The sequence below is a fragment of the Coregonus lavaretus genome, assembly GCF_964263955.1.
Source record: "Coregonus lavaretus genome assembly, chromosome: 2".
NCBI classification, from domain to species: domain Eukaryota; kingdom Metazoa; phylum Chordata; class Actinopteri; order Salmoniformes; family Salmonidae; genus Coregonus; species Coregonus lavaretus.
The window spans coordinates 14,061,042-14,078,074 of record NC_139989.1 but is presented as its reverse complement, the minus strand read 5'-3'; the positions used below and the strand labels follow the sequence as shown (position 1 = coordinate 14,078,074).

At 42.7% G+C, this 17,033-nt stretch overlaps 1 protein-coding gene across 2 annotated transcripts; it reads left to right on the top strand.

Moving 5' to 3' along the window:
- The first annotated feature begins 1,192 nt into the window (after nucleotides 1-1,192).
- sdr16c5b (short chain dehydrogenase/reductase family 16C, member 5b) lies at nucleotides 1,193-16,322 on the top strand. Of its 2 annotated transcripts, none has more exons than XM_084185657.1 (7): nucleotides 1,193-1,282; nucleotides 1,969-2,309; nucleotides 3,071-3,202; nucleotides 7,249-7,348; nucleotides 7,704-7,848; nucleotides 8,910-9,035; nucleotides 15,347-16,322. In XM_084185657.1, exons 2-7 carry the CDS (start codon nucleotides 1,989-1,991, stop codon nucleotides 15,438-15,440), a joined length of 918 nt encoding a protein of 305 aa, XP_084041783.1. In that variant the 5' UTR covers nucleotides 1,193-1,282; nucleotides 1,969-1,988; the 3' UTR covers nucleotides 15,441-16,322. The 2 variants fall into 2 exon arrangements, with proteins under 2 accessions (XP_084041783.1, XP_084041782.1); XM_084185656.1 differs by lacking the exon at nucleotides 1,193-1,282 and adding an exon at nucleotides 1,455-1,594.
- The last annotated feature ends 711 nt before the right edge of the window (nucleotides 16,323-17,033 follow it).

Below are 17,033 nucleotides of genomic sequence, written 5' to 3'. Positions count from 1 at the left end.
GTGCACCATGGCAAGATTAAAAGACAAAGCCCTAATGGAGATGAATACCTTGTGTCAACATTTGATGGCAGAACAGATGGCTTCTTCCTCAAATTAGCTGTTTGAGGGATTTGACATGTTCGACTCATTTAGTCAAAATTGTAACAATGGAAGTTGAAAGGAAAATGTTTCTTTATTGTTGAGAACTAAAGAAGCCTTTTCCTCCATCCAACTTCCATTGTCTTCCAAGAGTTCTGCAGTAGTGGGAATAAATAGTCAACCAACACTCATCTACAATTATTTAATATTTTTAAAACGTTATAGATGAATAAACTATGCAGTATTAGTTAACAGTTTATCAACTACTTGTAAACACCTTCATGTAAAGTGTTACCGAGGTCCCCCACATCTCCCAACACCCACTGACCTTGCATATTACCAGCACAGTTGAGTAGCCTAAACATCTAGGACTTGGCAATACAACAGCAAGGTACGGGGAGGCCAGTCCGGCTCAACATGCAATCAATACATCAATAGATGTTCTCACAAAGAAACCTCAAACTACACACTAGTAAATATTATTGAAATACATTTAAAATAATAAAAATCAAACCGTCAATCTTTATTGTCCCCAAACATGGTCTAGGCTCCTGCTTTATACCATAAAGACACACTTTTTTCACGCCACTTCGATATTTTCCCTAACCCTTTTCCTAACATTAACCTCAGTCTCCTAACCTGTTATGTTGCATCTCCTAACCTGCTCCATAAATTATCCTAACCTACTACTTGAAGTGGCGTGAAAAGATTGTTTCCCTTATACCGCAGTCATAAATGAGATCATCATCACAAACATCACATTGCTTCCTGTGTCATGATTATTGTCTTGGTTTTAGGATACGAATAGATCTTAATTGTCTGGGCAGTGAAGATAAAAGCACTTGATTTATGAATGTTAATTTATTTAATTAATAATTCAGTTATTTTGTAAGTGGACCACGGATTTGAAGTGGACACTGGACAGCGGTTCCTTTTGACCGTAGTTATACACTGATTTCCTAATGCATGAATCATTAGGAAATCCTCAGGGCATCATCATGGCTTATCTTACCAATGGCTTATCTTACCAATGATTCGCACGAATGAGTCGCGTGTAGGAAAATCGACGTCTCCCCACAATGCCTCTTACTAGGTCAAAGTTAAAAGGTAGCCGCGACTGGCTGTGGCGATTTGGATGCGTTTCGCGCGCAGAACACAGACAGTGTTTCAAGAAAGGGAGCCAATATTTAGCCTATAGATTATGGTAAGTGTATCTTTCCGTTAAACTGAATGACAACTGATTAAACGGGCCGTTTCTAAATAGAGGCTACTTCCATCAACTCATCACACAGAGAATGCAGAGCAAATGGTGCATAGGAGACGCGCCCTGTGTGTGGTTAAAGCCATAGCCTGCCATATAATATTGAACTTTGTCCAGAGGTAAACACGGTGTCGGTCACTACTACCTCATTGTGCAAAGGTCGGAAAAATTATCCTATAATAGGATAAGCGCTATAATTTGTTATACTTTGATGCTCATTATCGGTTTCTAACACTTGTTCTCGTAAGGAAAGGGGTAAGTTAAACGCTGTGTAGCCTTATTTGAAGCGATAAACTGAATTAGGAAACGTAGTATTTGTCGACATGCTATTATTGACGTTTGAATCCTTATTAGTTTTCTTATTCTAAACCGATTCTGACAGTGAAGACAGAGGGAACGAAAACAATCAACATAGAGGGGAAGAAAACAATCAATTGAAATGGTTCTACTTTTATTAATTCAGAATAAGACCTATGGAAACCAATAGCCTAACAACAGGCCTGACAATGCTATATCATTTTGGGAAATGAGAGACAGTTGCCTTGAACCATACCACCAGAATAGATTATAGCCTATGCATAACGTATCATTTTCATTTTAACCCAACTTTAATCCATGCGGTTTGATAGGTCCTCTACTTCTATTCAATATGAACTTCGCTCTGGAGACGCTTCAGGTGCTGGCCATGTCTATATATTATAACCTGGAGGCACTTGTAAAACTCTTCATCCCTTCGCGGAAGAAGAGCGTTGCGGGAGAAACTATCCTCATCACAGGGGCGGGTAGCGGCATCGGCAGGCTGATTGCGCTTGAGTTCGCCTCCATGGGCGTCACGCTGGTGCTGTGGGACATTAGCCAGGATGGCAACAAGGAAACTGTTCGACTGGTGAAGGAAAAGGGCGCTGCCAGGGTGCACTCATACATCTGTGACTGCAGCAACAAGGCAGAGGTGTACTCAGTGGCTGACCAGGTGAGTTTATATGGTCTATATACCTGGCCAGGTATGGATGTTATCAACCATGTTCTACCACTTTCCTACAGCAGGTAATAGTTTGAAGGTCTGTAGTATTAAGCCTACAGTACTGTATTTTCCGAACATACACTGATCTTTGTAGTTGTAATTTGAGCTGTTGCAAATATACGGCAAAGCTCCTTCCTGAAACCATGCAAATGTATGTGAGAGGGAAGATATTTACATAAATGAATGATCAACCCAATGTCTATTATACTGTACAACAACTCAAAGGGCCTCCATGCTTTTGGGGCAAATGCTGAAAGACTCCCACACATTCCATGTATGCTCTGTTCAGGTCCACTTCATGACTACAGCTCCTTGTAAACCAGGAGATTCCTAACACCACTGTGTTAGGGTATAATTAGGCCCTCAAATAAAGGCCTTATGATATATGTAATGTATTGTCATAAATAATTACATTTTAAAGTCTAGTAAGGCTGGTGGAACCGTTCATAGAGGATTCTAGGAAGAACCTTTAGATGATAAAATGGTTCTTGGTAGAACCCTTCATAGAGGGTTCCCTATGGGGACAAACCGAAGAATCCTGTATGGTTCTACTTAGCACCTTTTTTTCTAAGAGTGTAGAGGGCCTGCAGAGATTAGTTGTAATCTGTGTGACCTCTGTGCTCCTTGTATGGTATATTTAGGCCCAGTTCCATTTCTGTTCTTAGCCTGTTACTTCTATACAACATGCTATATTATGTGTTGATTGACAGGTGAAAAGGGAAGTGGGAGACGTGACAATCCTTATAAACAATGCAGGCATTGTCACAGGGAGGAAGTTCATGGATGCTCCCGACAGCCTGATTGAGAAGTCTATGGAGGTCAACTCCAATGCTCACTTCTGGGTGAGTTGGAATTTTATCATGAACATTTTGGCTTTTTCCACGACAAGTCAAATCAAAATCTAATCTAATCTAATTTTATTTGTCAAATGCCTCGTATACAATAGGTGGAGACTAACAGTGAAATGCTTAAGGGTCCTTTTCCAACAATGCAGAGTTAAAGATAAATCTAAAAAATATAAATAGTGACACAAGGAATAAATACACAGTGAATAACAAAAAACAATAACATGGCTATATACAGGGAGTACCAGTACCGAGTCGATATGCAGGGGTGCGAGGCAATTGAGGTAGCTATGTACATATAGGTAGGGGTAAAGTGACATAGATAATAGACTGAGCTGTAGCAGCAGCGTATGTGGACCAGTAGCAGCAGTGTATGTGGTGAGTGTGTGTGTGTGTGTGTGTGTGTGTGAGAGAGTGTGTGTGTGGCGTCAGTATGCATGTGTGCGCATGTAATGTGTGTGTGGGCATATATAGTGTGGGTATGTGTGTGTTGGGGTGTAAGAGGAAGTATGTGTGAGTGTGTGGGTATAGACCAGTGTGAGTGCATAGAGTCAGTGCAAGAGAGTTAGTAAAAAAAAGGGTCAATGCAGGTAGTCCAGGTAACCATTTGGTTAGCTATTTAGCGGCCTTATGGCTTGGGGGTTGAAGCTGTTCAGGGTCCTGTTGGTTCCAGACTTGGTGCACTAGTACCGCATGCCATGCAGTAGCAGAGAGAACAGTCTATGGCTTGGGTGGCTGGAATCTTTGAAAATGTTTTGGGCCTGACACCGCCTGATATAGGGGTCCTGGATGGCAGGGAGCTTGGCCCAGCGATGTTCTGTGCCGTACTCACCACCCTGTGTAGCGCCTTGTGGTATGGGTGTCTTGCAGTTGCCGTACCAAACGGTGATGCAGCCAGTCAAGATGCTCTCAATGGTGTAGCTGTATAACTTTTTGAGGATCTGAGGACCCATGCCAAAAAGTTTCAGCCTCCTGAGGGGGAAGAGGTGCTGTTGTGCCCTCTTCACAACTGTGTGGGTGTGTGTCAACCATGTTAATTCCTTAGTGATGTGGACACAGAGGAACTTGAAGCTCTCGACCTGCTCCACTACAGCCCCATTGATGTGGATGGGGGCGTGCTCGCCCCTCCGTTTCCTATAGTCCACGATCAGCTCCTTTGTCTTGCTGATGTTGAGGGAGAGGTTGTTGTCCTGGCACCACACTGCCAGGTCTCTGACCTCCTCCATATAGGCTGCCTCATTGTCGTCGATGGTTAGCTCTACCAACGTCGTGTCGTCAGCAAACTTGACGATGATGTTGGAGTCGTGCGCGGCCACGCAGTCGTGGGTGAACAGGGAGTACAGAGGGGGACTTAGCACACATCCCTGAGGGGCCCCCGTGTTGATGGTTAGCGTGATGTTGCCTACCTCCACCGCCTGGGGGGGCGGCCCGTCAGGAAGTCCAGTATCCAGTTGCAGAGGGAGGTGTTCAGTGCCAGGATCCTGAGCTTGGTGATGAGCTTGGAGGGGACTATGGTGTTGAATGCTGAGCTGCAGTCAGTGAACAGCCTTCTTACATAGGTATTCCTTTTGTCCAGGTGGGTGAGGGCAGTGTGGAGTGCAATAGAGATTGCGTCTTCTGTGGAACTGTTGGGGCTGTATGCGAATTGGAGTAGGTCCATGCTCACGTCGCTGGGCAGCTCGCGGCTGGGTTACCCTTTGTATTCTGTGATGGTATGCAAGCTCTGCCACATCCGTCGAGCGTCAGAGCTGGCGTAGTAGGATTTGATCTTAGTCCTGTATTGACGCTTTGCCTGTTTGATGGCTCGGCGGAGGTCATAGTGGGATTTAATTTAAGGTTCCAGATTAGTGTCCCGCTCCTTGAAAGTGGCAGCACTAGCCTTTAGGCCAGTGCGGATGTTGACTGTAATCCATGGCTTCTGGTTGGGGTATGTACGTATGGTCACTGTGGGAATGATGTTGTCGATGCATTTATTAATGAAGCCAGTGACTGATGTGGTAAACTCCTCAATGTTATCGGATGAATGCCGGAACATATTCCAATCTGTGCTAGCGAAACAGTCCTGGTAGCTTAGCATCTGCTTCATCTGACCACTTCGGTATTGAGCGCATCACTGGTACTTCCTGTTTGAGCTTTTGGTTTTTTAAGCAAGAACCAGGAAGATAGAATTATGGTCTGATTTGCCAAAGGAAGAGCAAGGGAGGGCCTTGTATGCGTTTCTGTGTTTGGAGTAAAGGTGATCTAGAGTTTTGTCACCGCTAGTTGCATAGAGGTGCTGGTAAAAATGAGGTCAAACGGATTCCAGTTTCCCTGCATTAATGAAAACTCATTTGGTAAATAGTATGGTCTGCAGCTTATCATGAGGTATTTTAACTCAGGCGAGCAAAAACACCAGCTTTTGTTAACAAAGAGACACACCCCTCCTCCCTTCATCTTACCTGAGTCTGCCGTGCGGTCTAGACGATGCATAGAAAAACCAGCGAGATTTATATTCATGACCTCGGTCAGCCAAGACTCTGAGAAACATAGGATATTACAGTTTTTCAGGTCCTGATGATAGGATAGTCTCGAACGGAGCTCATCCAGTTTGTTCTCCAGTGATTGCACGTTCACCAATAGAACAGAGGGCAATGGGGGTCTATTTGCTCGCCAACGTAGTCTCGTCAGGGTACCAGGTACATTTTGTTTGTGACATGCGTCAAATACAACAGGTGTAGACTTTATTGTGAAATGCTTACTTACGAGCCCTTTCCCCAAATTCCTAAAAAGTAAGAACATTTGCACACAAAATAAGGAAATAGTAACACAATAAAATAACAATATCGAGGCTATATACAAGGAGTACCGGTACCGAGTCATTGTGCTGGGGTACGAGGTAGTTGAGGTGATTGAGGTAATATGTACATGTACTGTAGGTAGGGGTAAAAGCGACTAGGCAATCAGGATAGATAATAAACAGATAATAAACAGAGTAGCAGCATCGTGTGTGAAGAGTGAAAGAGTGTGAAAGTGTGTCTATGTGTGAGAGTGTGTGTGTGGCGTCAATATGCATGTGTGTGTGTTTTGTGTGTTTGAGTGTGTGTGTGTATGTATTGGACTATCGGTGTAGTAGGTGTGAGTGTGTGGGTAGAGAGAGTCCAGTGAGTGTGCATAGAGTCGGTGCAAGAGAGTCAGTGCAACAACAAAAAAAGAGGTCAAATAGTCTGGGTAGCCATTTGATTAACTGTTCAGTAGTCTTATGGCTTGGGGGTAGAAGCTGTTCAGGAGCCTTTTGGTCCCAGACTTGACACTCCGGTACCGATTGCCGTGCGATAGCAGAGAGAACAGTCAATGACTTGGTTGGCTGGAGTCTTTCACAGTTTTTAGGGCCTTCCTCTGACACCGCCTGGTATAGAGGTCCTGGATGGTAGGGAACTCGGCCCCAGTGATGTACTGGGCCGTACACACTACCCTCTGTAGCGCCTTGCACTCGGATGTCAATTATTTACCATACCAAGCGGTGATGGGCGGCAGATAGCTTAGCGGTTAAGAGCGTTGTGCCAGTAACCGAAAGGTTGCTGGTTCTAATCCCCGAGCCGACTAGGTGAAAAATCTGTCGATGTGCCCTTGAGCAAGGCACTTAACCCTAATTGCTCCTGTAAGTCGCTCTGGATAAGAGCGTCTGCTAAATGACCTATTTATTATTTATTATTATTGATGCAGCCAGTCAAGATACTCTCAGTGGTACAGCTGTATAACTTTTTGAGGATCTGCAGCACCATCTTTTCAAGTCTAAGAGTAAAAGAGTAGCATAGGGAATGATAGATGGCTCAAGGCCGCAGGATGTGCCAGACCAGCCTATGGAAATAACTCTAAACATAACACAACATGCTTGTATCAATATAGGTGTAAGATAAACATAAAAGACTTAGACAAGGAGAGACGAAGAACATGTTCAAATATCAGTGCCCATGGGGTATTTTTACTTCCAATGTGATGAAATGATATGCATAGCATGTCACCAGCAAAGTAATTCTCAACAATGATCATCTGTTTTCCCCCAGACTTACAAGGCGTTTCTCCCTGCAATGGTAGCCAGTAACCATGGTCACCTGGTGAGCATCGCCAGCTCTGCTGGACTGATGGGAGTCAACGGCTTGGCAGGTTAGATATACTCATCTCACTCACTGCCCCTCTAAAGTGGGATTTAAATGTTTTACCCAACATCACTTACCCATGTACTGGTTATTTTGTGATAACAAAAACAGGTTATTTTGTGATAACAAAAACTGGTTATTTTGTGATAACAAAAACCGCTAAACCCCATAACTATGCAATTACTATATAACACCATGTCATTAAAATAATTAGTGTTACTACATAGATACAAGAGGAACTTAATGTAAAGTGTTAATATGTCATTGCCCGATGTCCATTAAGGGAAGGCAATTCATTGATTCTCTGCTGTGAACACTCAGAGTAATGCATTCCCATTCCTCTACTCTCTGTCTGTGCTCAGATTACTGTGCCAGTAAGTTTGCAGCTGTGGGCTTCGCTGAGTCTGTGGCGCTGGAGCTGCTAGCAACAAAGAAAAATGGAGTGAAGACCACCATTGTGTGTCCCTTCTTCATTAACACGGGGATGTTTGACGGCGCAATCACCAAGTGGGTCCACCATTCTGACGTACACACACACATACCCACACACGTTTTGCTACCAAAAGCTTTGTTAGAGGAAGTGCTGCCACAGTAGACACAATATGGAAATGTGTACAATGTTGCACTGTGCTATGTGTAGCTAGGCAATCAAATGCAATCTCTGCTTCACTTTGCTAGGCAGTGAAATTGTACTTTGTCAGTCTGTCTTGAGCAGTAGATTAAATACGATTTAGACCAGGGAGTGGAAATACAATTAATGGCAGTATACCATGGTGTGTAGATGACCTTCGATCATTGTCTAGGGGCAACCTCGCCCTACTACTTCTGTGACACCATCATATACGCCATTGAGCCAGCTCTACCTGGACTGCCTAGGGCCATGTCCTTAGACGTCACTAGTGATCATGGTCGTTTGAGTGGCGTGTGTGTGTGTGTGTGTGTGTGTGTGTGTGTGTGTGTTGTCAGAATGAGTTACAATGCTAGCATCGCTCAGTCTTCCTCTTTAACTATTTGGGCCCTTCCGTTTATTCACTTAATTATTCATGCTGCTTGGTTCAATTCTTTACTGGCCACAGAGCAGAACAATGCCTACCACATCCTGTTACACACACACACACACACACACACTCTGTAGAATTTCAGAACGCAAATCAGGACCTAATCACAATAAGATTTGAATGAGATTGTGATGCTCTGATGTTGAAAGTTCCCACACAAAAGTCCTATGTTTTTATCACGTTGCTACGATGGTTTTTAAAAATTGATGGGTTCCTTTGAAAAAGTAACAGCCCTTGATTTCCAAAGAGATATTTGTTCTCCAAAGTTTATGGGTTTTATGTATTTTAAGGAACAGACTGAAGGCAGAAACTGATTACAAAGTGCAATGTTCATAGTGGCATAACATTTTAATGATTTGATCCATGAAGTGAAATGAAAAAGGGGCTTAGACAATCCTTTTTGAAGGCGTCAGTGCATGCAGTGTGTTTTTAGATGTAGATTCACACCATTACTTTGAACTGCTGATCAGTGAGAGAAATGTTTGTTTTTGTTTTGGGTGCTTCCTGCAGATGGCCAATTATCATGCCCATCCTGGAACCTGACTATGTGGCCAAAAAGATCATCCGTGCTATCCAAACTGACCAAGTGTACCTGTATATGCCTCGGATCCTCTACCTCGTCCTCGCCCTCAAGAAGTAAGACCTGTACCAAACACTATACATGATTTACATGAACCCCCAGGCCCTAGCCGCTACCTCCCCAGCCCAAGTCGTGTCTTAGGTTTAGATGTAATCAAACAGGTTTTCCATATATATATGCAGCATCTTTGTTTACACAACAGGGGCTCTACCTGCCTCTAGTACCCAAAAGCATTCTGCATTTTTGTTTGACTACTGGGTAAAACGGATACATTATATTCTACGTTAAATATACTAACTGAGGACTCCGAAAGAAAAGGGAAAGGGGGATACCTAGTCAAATGTGTCTTAAAAGTGTATTTATTTGTATTTATTAAGGCGTTATTATGATCCAACCAACACTGACTTTCAAACCTTTGTAATCAGCAATGATCTAGATTGGTGACACAGCAATAATGTATGGAGAGGACGAAACAGAGAAAACTGTTGACACTGGACTGAGAACAGTGGTGTAGTGAAGGGTAAACCTTTTTTATTTTGGCAAGCGGATACCCAACTTTTGCGCAGAAATGCATTGAAAGTATAGGGAGTGTTACTTTAATCACTGGGCTCAATTCAACCAAATCCACATTGCAGGATTTTCACAGCAAAATATAAACATAGTGGTTAAATAAAACAGCAGAATGGTTTAGGGACCTATGTGTGTGCAGAAGCGGGAGTTGTGTAAATAAAGCCACTACATGCATAAACATTGTTGTTTGTCCCTAAACTGGACAGACACCAACCAAATTGATCTGGTACTACATTGTGTCAAATGGTGTGGGGGCTATAAGCAAAGGTGCAATTAGTTATATCACAGTGAGTGAGTGAGTGAGTGAGTGAGAGAGAGAGAGAGAGAGAGAGAGAGAGAGAGAGAGAGAGAGAGAGAGAGAGAGAGAGAGAGAGAGAGAGAGAGAGAGAGAGAGAGAGAGAGAGAGAGAGAGAGAGAGAGAGAGAGAGAGAGAGAGAGAGAGAGAGAGAGAGAGAGAGAGAGAGAGAGAGAGAGAGAGAGAGAGAGAGAACATGTTTGTGGTGGTGCTTGTCTAAACACTACAGATTGCTCTGAGTGATTCATGCAGGCCTGCCACAGAGGATACTTGACCTGACAGCTGCCTAGGTGGAGAGGTGCATGTGTAAACAAAGAGTGGAGAGGTGGTTGCGCGAGGGACAGAGAGTCGAAGGCAGGTCACGGGCACAAGCGCACATGCAAACACACAAATAAATGCACACGCATCGCACACATACTTACAGTACACTCGACCGCACGCACATACACAAACACCTTTCCGACATGTACATCAATCAATCAATCAATTTTATTTTATATAGCCCTTCTTACATCAGCTAATATCTCGAAGTGCTGTACAGAAACCCAGCCTAAAACCCCAAACAGCTAGTAATGCAGGTGTAGAAGCACGGTGGCTAGGAAAAACTCCCTAGAAAGGCGAAAACCTAGGAAGAAACCTAGAGAGGAACCAGGCTATGAGGGGTGGCCAGTCCTCTTCTGGCTGTGCCGGGTGAAGATTATAACAGAACCATGCCAAGATGTTCAAAAATGTTCATAAGTGACAAGCATGGTCAAATAATAATCAGGAATAAATCTCAGTTGGCTTTTCATAGCCGATCATTAAGAGTTGAAAACAGCAGGTCTGGGACAGGTAGGGGTTCCATAACCGCAGGCAGAACAGTTGAAACTGGAATAGCAGCAAGGCCAGGCGGACTGGGGACAGCAAGGAGTCACCACGGCCGGTAGTCCCGACGTATGGTCCTAGGGCTCAGGTCTCTCAGTTGGCTTTTCATAGCCGATCATTAAGAGTTGAAAACAGCAGGTCTGGGACAGGTAGGGGTTTCGTAACCGCAGGCAGAACAGTTGAACTCGTATACACCCACCCATGTGTACTTATTTCACACAATAAACATGAACATGCTCACAAAAACAAGGTGACACACACCACACGATTCAATGTCAAAATAACTGTCTATGTACCTCTAGCCATTATGTCATGTTTATTTAGTGTTAAAGGATTTACATTTTACATATTTAGCAGACGCTCTTATCCAGAGCGATTTACAGTTAGTGAGTGCATACATTTTCATACTGGTCCCCCGTGGGAAACAAACCCACAACCCTGGCGTTCCAAGCGCCATGCTCTACCAACTGAGCTACACGAATGCTTTGTATAGTGGTTCATGTTAATAATTTATATCACAAACACTATCAACACACAGGCATTGCCTTCAGAGGTGGTAGGGGAAGTTCATAACACGTGAGTGATTACAACACAGCCTAGACAGGAACTGGGAATGTAGACAGATATTTTCTCTACCACAGACTCTGCTTCTCTGCTGTAACACTGGGACAGAGTTTAACTTTTTAGTAGGACTATTACCCCATTGCAAGAGGGGATTAATATTTCAACACACACCCACACCCACACTTGCTAATCTGAGCACACTGGTTCATCTAAGGATTCACTGACATTAATTCTAAACTGCATTTGAGCCCTTCATACAGGCCTAAAACTCCCACTCTTAATGCTGCATTTTTAAATAAATCCTATTGCTAATTGCAACTAATTTAATGAAAATGTATTCCTTGAATTTGATTGAAGTGCCAAAAATGCATAAATTGGAGAGATGATTAACTCACATAAGAGAACCTGGATTCTAAGGTGGACATTTAGTCAGTTGGGCTTTAGCTGGAAAGCTCTCCATGAAAGAAAGAGAGAGAGAGAGAGAGAGAGAGAGAGAGAGAGAGAGAGAGAGAGAGAGAGAGAGAGAGAGAGAGAGAGAGAGAGAGAGAGAGAGAGAGAGAGATGACTCACCTCCTATTCCTCCACCTTCTTTATTTTTACTATTAATAATAGTGAAGACATCAAAACTATGAAATAAGGTATACAGAAGATAGCCCTATTTGGTAAAAGACCAAGTCCATATTATGGCAAGAACTGCTCAAATAAGCAAAGAGAAATGACAGTCCATCATTACTTTAAGACATGAAGGTCAGTCAATACGGAAAATTTCAAGAACTTTTAAAGTTTCTTCAAGTGCAGTCGCAAAAACCTTTAAGCGCTATGATGAAACTGGCTCTCATAAGGACTGCCACAGGAATGGAAGACCCAGAGTTACCCAGAGAGGATAAGTTCATTAGAGATACCAGCCTCAGAAATTGCAGCCCAAATAAATGCTTCACAGAGTTCAAGTAACAGACACATCCCAACATCAACTGTTCAGAGGAGACTGTGTGAATCAGGCCTTCATGGTCGAATTGCTGCAAAGAAACCACTACTAAAGGACACCAATAATAATAAGAGACTTGCTTGGGCCAAGAAACAATGGACATTAGACTGGTGAAAATGTGTCCTTTGGTCTGGAGTACAAATTTGAGATTTTTGGTTCCAACCGCCGTGTCTTTGTGAGACGTGGTGTGGGTGAACAGAAGATCGCTGCATGTGTATTTCCCACCGTAAAGCATGGAGGAGGAGGTGTAATGGTGTGGGGATGCTTTGCTGGTTACATTGTCTGTGATTTATTTAGAATTCAAGGCACACTTAACCAGCATGGCTACCACAGCATTCTGCAATGATACGCAATCCCATCTGGTTTTGGCTTAGTGGGACTATCATTAGTTTTTCAACAGGACAATGACCCAACATACCTCCAGGCTGTGTAAGGGCTATTTTACCAAGAAGGAGAGTGATAGAGTGCTGCATCAGATGACCTGGCCTCCACAATCCCCCGACCTCAACCCAATTGAGATGGTTTGGGATGAGTCGGACCGCAGAGTGAAGGAAAAGCAGCCAACAAGTGCTCAGCATATGTGGGAACTCCTTCAAGACTGTTGGAAAAGCATTCCAGGTGAAGCTGGTTGAGAGAATGGCAAGAGTGTGCAAAGCTGTCATCAAGGCAAAGGGTGGCTATTTGAAGAATCTCAAATATAAAATATATTTTGATTTGTTTAACACTTTTTTGGTTACTACATGATTCCATATGTGTTATTTCATAGTTTGATGTCTTCACTGTTATTCTACAAAAATAGTAAAAAGAAAGAAAAACCCTTGAATGAGTAGGTGTTCTAAAACTTTTGACCGGTAGTGTACTTTATACCGAAAATGATTGTACAGTGAGGGAAAAAAGTATTTGATCCCCTGCTGATTTTGTACGTTTGCCCACTGACAAAGACATGATCAGTCTATAATTTTAATGGTAGGTTTATTTGAACAGTGAGAGACAGAATAACAACAACAAAAATCCAGAAAAACGCATGTCAAAAATGTTAGAAATTGATTTGCATTTTAATGAGGGAAATAAGTATTTGACCCCTCTGCAAAACATGACTTAGTACTTGGTGGCAAAACCCTTGTTGGCAATCACAGAGGTCAGACGTTTCTTGTAGTTGGCCACCAGGTTTGCACACATCTCAGGAGGGATTTTGTCCCACTCCTCTTTGCAGATCTTCTCCAAGTCATTAAGGTTTCGAGGCTGACGTTTGGCAACTCGAACCTTCAGCTCCCCCCACAGATTTTCTATGGGATTAAGGTCTGGAGACTGGCTAGGCCACTCCAGGACCTTAATGTGCCTCTTCTTGAGTCACTCCTTTGTTGCCTTGGCCGTGTGTTTTGGGTCATTGTCATGCTGGAATACCCATCCACGACCCATTATCAATGCCCTGGCTGAGGGAAGGAGGTTCTCAACCAAGATTTGACGGTACATGGCCCCGTCCATCGTCCCTTTGATGCGGTGAAGTTGTCCTGTCCCCTTAGCAGAAAAACACCCCCAAAGCATAATGTTTCCACCTCCATGTTTGACAGTGGGGATGGTGTTCTTGGGGTCATAGGCAGCATTCCTCCTCCTCCAAACACGGCGAGTTGAGTTGATGCCAAAGAGCTCCATTTGGTCTCATCTGACCACAACAATTTCACCCAGTTCTTCTCTGAATCATTCAGATGTTCATTGGCAAACTTCAGACGGGCCTGTATATGTGCTTTCTTGAGCAGGGGGACCTTGCGGGCACTGCAGGATTTCAGTCCTTGACGGCGTAGTGTGTTACCAATTGTTTTCTTGGTGACTATGGTCCCAGCTGCCTTGAGATCATTGACAAGATCCTCCCGTGTACATTTTACATTTTATTCATTTAGCAGACGCTCTTATCCAGAGCGACTTACAGTTAGTGAATACATTTTTTTTTTATACTGGCCCCCCGTGGGAATCGAACCCACAACCCTGGCGTTGCAAACGCCATGCTCTATCAACTGAGCTACATCCCTGCCGGCCATTCCCTCCCCTACCCTGGACGACGCTGGGCCAATTGTGCGCCGCCCATGAGTCTCCCGGTCGCGGCCGGCTGCGACAGAGCCTGGATTCGAACCAGGATCTCTAGTGGCACAGTTAGCACTGCGATGCAGTGCCTTAGACCACTGCGCCACTCAGTTCTGGGCTGATTCCTCACCGTTCTCATGATCATTGCAACTCCACGAGGTGAGATCTTGCATGGAGCCCCAGGCCGAGGGAGATTGACAGTTATTTTGTGTTTCTTCCATTTGCGAATAATCGCACCAACTGTTGTCACCTTCTCACCAAGCTGCTTGGCGATGGTCTTGTAGCCCATTCCAGCCTTGAGTAGGTCTACAATCTTGTCCCTGACATCCTTGGAGAGCTCTTTGGTCTTGGCCATGGTGGAGAGTTTGGAATCTGATTGATTGATTGCTTCTGTGGACAGGTGTCTTTTATACAGGTAACAAGCTGAGATTATGAGCACTCCCTTTAAGAGTGTGCTCCTAATCTCAGCTCGTTACCTGTATAAAAGACACCTGGGAGCCAGAAATCTTTCTGATTGAGAGGGGGGTCAAATACTTATTTCCCTCATTAAAATGCAAATCAATTTATAACATTTTTGACATGCGTTTTTCTGGATTTTTTTGTTGTTATTCTGTCTCTCACTGTTCAAATAAACCTACCATTAAAATTTTAGACAGATCATTTCTTTGTCAGTGGGCAAACATACAAAATCAGCAGGGGATCAAATACTTTTTTCCCTCACTGTAAAAGTTAATGTGGTGCATGATCATATGGAGTCCCTAGCATTTATGTCAGTCATAAAGACAATTTATGTTTGATTATTGATGTTTGAAGTGCAGCAGTTCTTCACATAATGGCTTTACTGCACATATACATGACGTACAGTATATGTACATGATTATTCAATTATTTTGTTCAGTATTTATTGGGTTTTGTGCATTGGGGAAAAAATAGGTCAATAATTTACAGCTGCTGTGAAGTTGAATAAATAACCCCTGTCTCTTTTTATCAAGTGTGTTCTCTTCTCACAGCATTTTGCCCACTAAGATCGGGCTCCTATTGGGAGACTACCTGGGGGCATTCAATTTCATGGATGCATTCAAAGGCCATGGGAAGAAGGACTGAAGCATCCAATAAGTGCTCAGGAGGGGGGGCTCAATCCATTTCCCGCATGAAGTGCTGCAGTTAACAACCCTTTGTGAATCTAGACTACATTTTAAAAAGCTTTTCTGGCTTTTATAATGAAAGTAATATGTATATCCTACATACCGGTGCCTAACTACCTATATAAAAATATGAAATACATTGTAGAATTTAATTGTTAGTGCACAAATAATTATTGACTATGAAGGATGTTTTAAAGAGCCATTAACAGTATACAGAGATGAAACAGTATACAGAGATGATGCACTCGTATGAAACTATGGTTACTAATTCTACCATATATGTTGTTAACTCTTTTGTTTTACTATTGTGTGGGGATACAGTATGAAGTAAATGTCTGCTATTTTATGTCCAATGAGATTTCTCTCCAGAGTCACTTGAAATGTATTCATTTTTTACAAAAGCTACTGCCTTAAAGCAATTGTTGAATGATTTCTTGCTTTTATGCATTTTATTTGAAGTATATGTATTGTTAGCCTTAATTATGTTATTGTCTTATGTAGCTTGTTTGTCAGTATCCACATCAAAAATGTAGTTGGGAAATATTGCCATGGCAATAAAGCTGTTAAGAAACTTTAATAATTTAATTTAATATGCCAAAGTACACTTTGAAGGTTGCTGTTGTTTCAACTTGTTATGTGATAGTGTGAAATAATGGCACATATCATCATTATTCATTTACAGGTGCAGCCATGGTTATCTTTTTATATAATCCCAATCGTACATCATTTCTTAATGATTTACCATGTATGCCTCATATTAATCTTTGCTTGCTGGAAAGTTAAATGTTTGGAAAGCCTTACAACTGTCTGATCGCATAATAAATACATGATCTCAAATGAACATACCACATGGTTTATCTTCTTTATGCCATTGAAAAAAAGTAGGACATCTGTTCAAAGTAATAGATTGACACTGAGTAAGAGACATTATTTGCTTGATTGCTTGTTTGATACTGATTGCAACTCTTAATCTGTGTTCTGAGAGCCACAATGTTGTAGTGCACATCTGCTGTTGGCATCATCTCAACATTTGCCATGGAAAAACACACTCTAGTCATCAGCAGAGTGGGTGTATCCTCACAATCTGACAGTGGTCAGTCACCATTAAAACATTTAACAACCCTACTTATCATTCGCCGATTAGAGGGGAACACTGAAAACCAACATTGCTGCAGACCTCTATAGCCAGATTTGAGAAAGCAGGGTAATGTGTGGGTGGCTCCGTCAGTAAAGCAACACCACCACCTAGTGTAAATGGCTCTGAAACACTAATGCAAAGCAATAGCGCTCTCTGCTGGCATACAACCTACACTACATTACATTATAAAAATGTGTCGGAATACTATAGAACTGAAGCTTTTCAGATGTGTTTTATTGTATCAAGTCATAGGCTATTACCTTACATAATGCATGCACTTGAAACAATCCGTACAAAGTTAAATATTTTCCCTTTGGGGTCCAAATTAGCCTGGTCCCAGATGTGCATGTGCTCTCAGAGTATGTGATTCAAAATACTAGCCAAGTGAAATTCCAATGGATTTGGCTAGCTAAC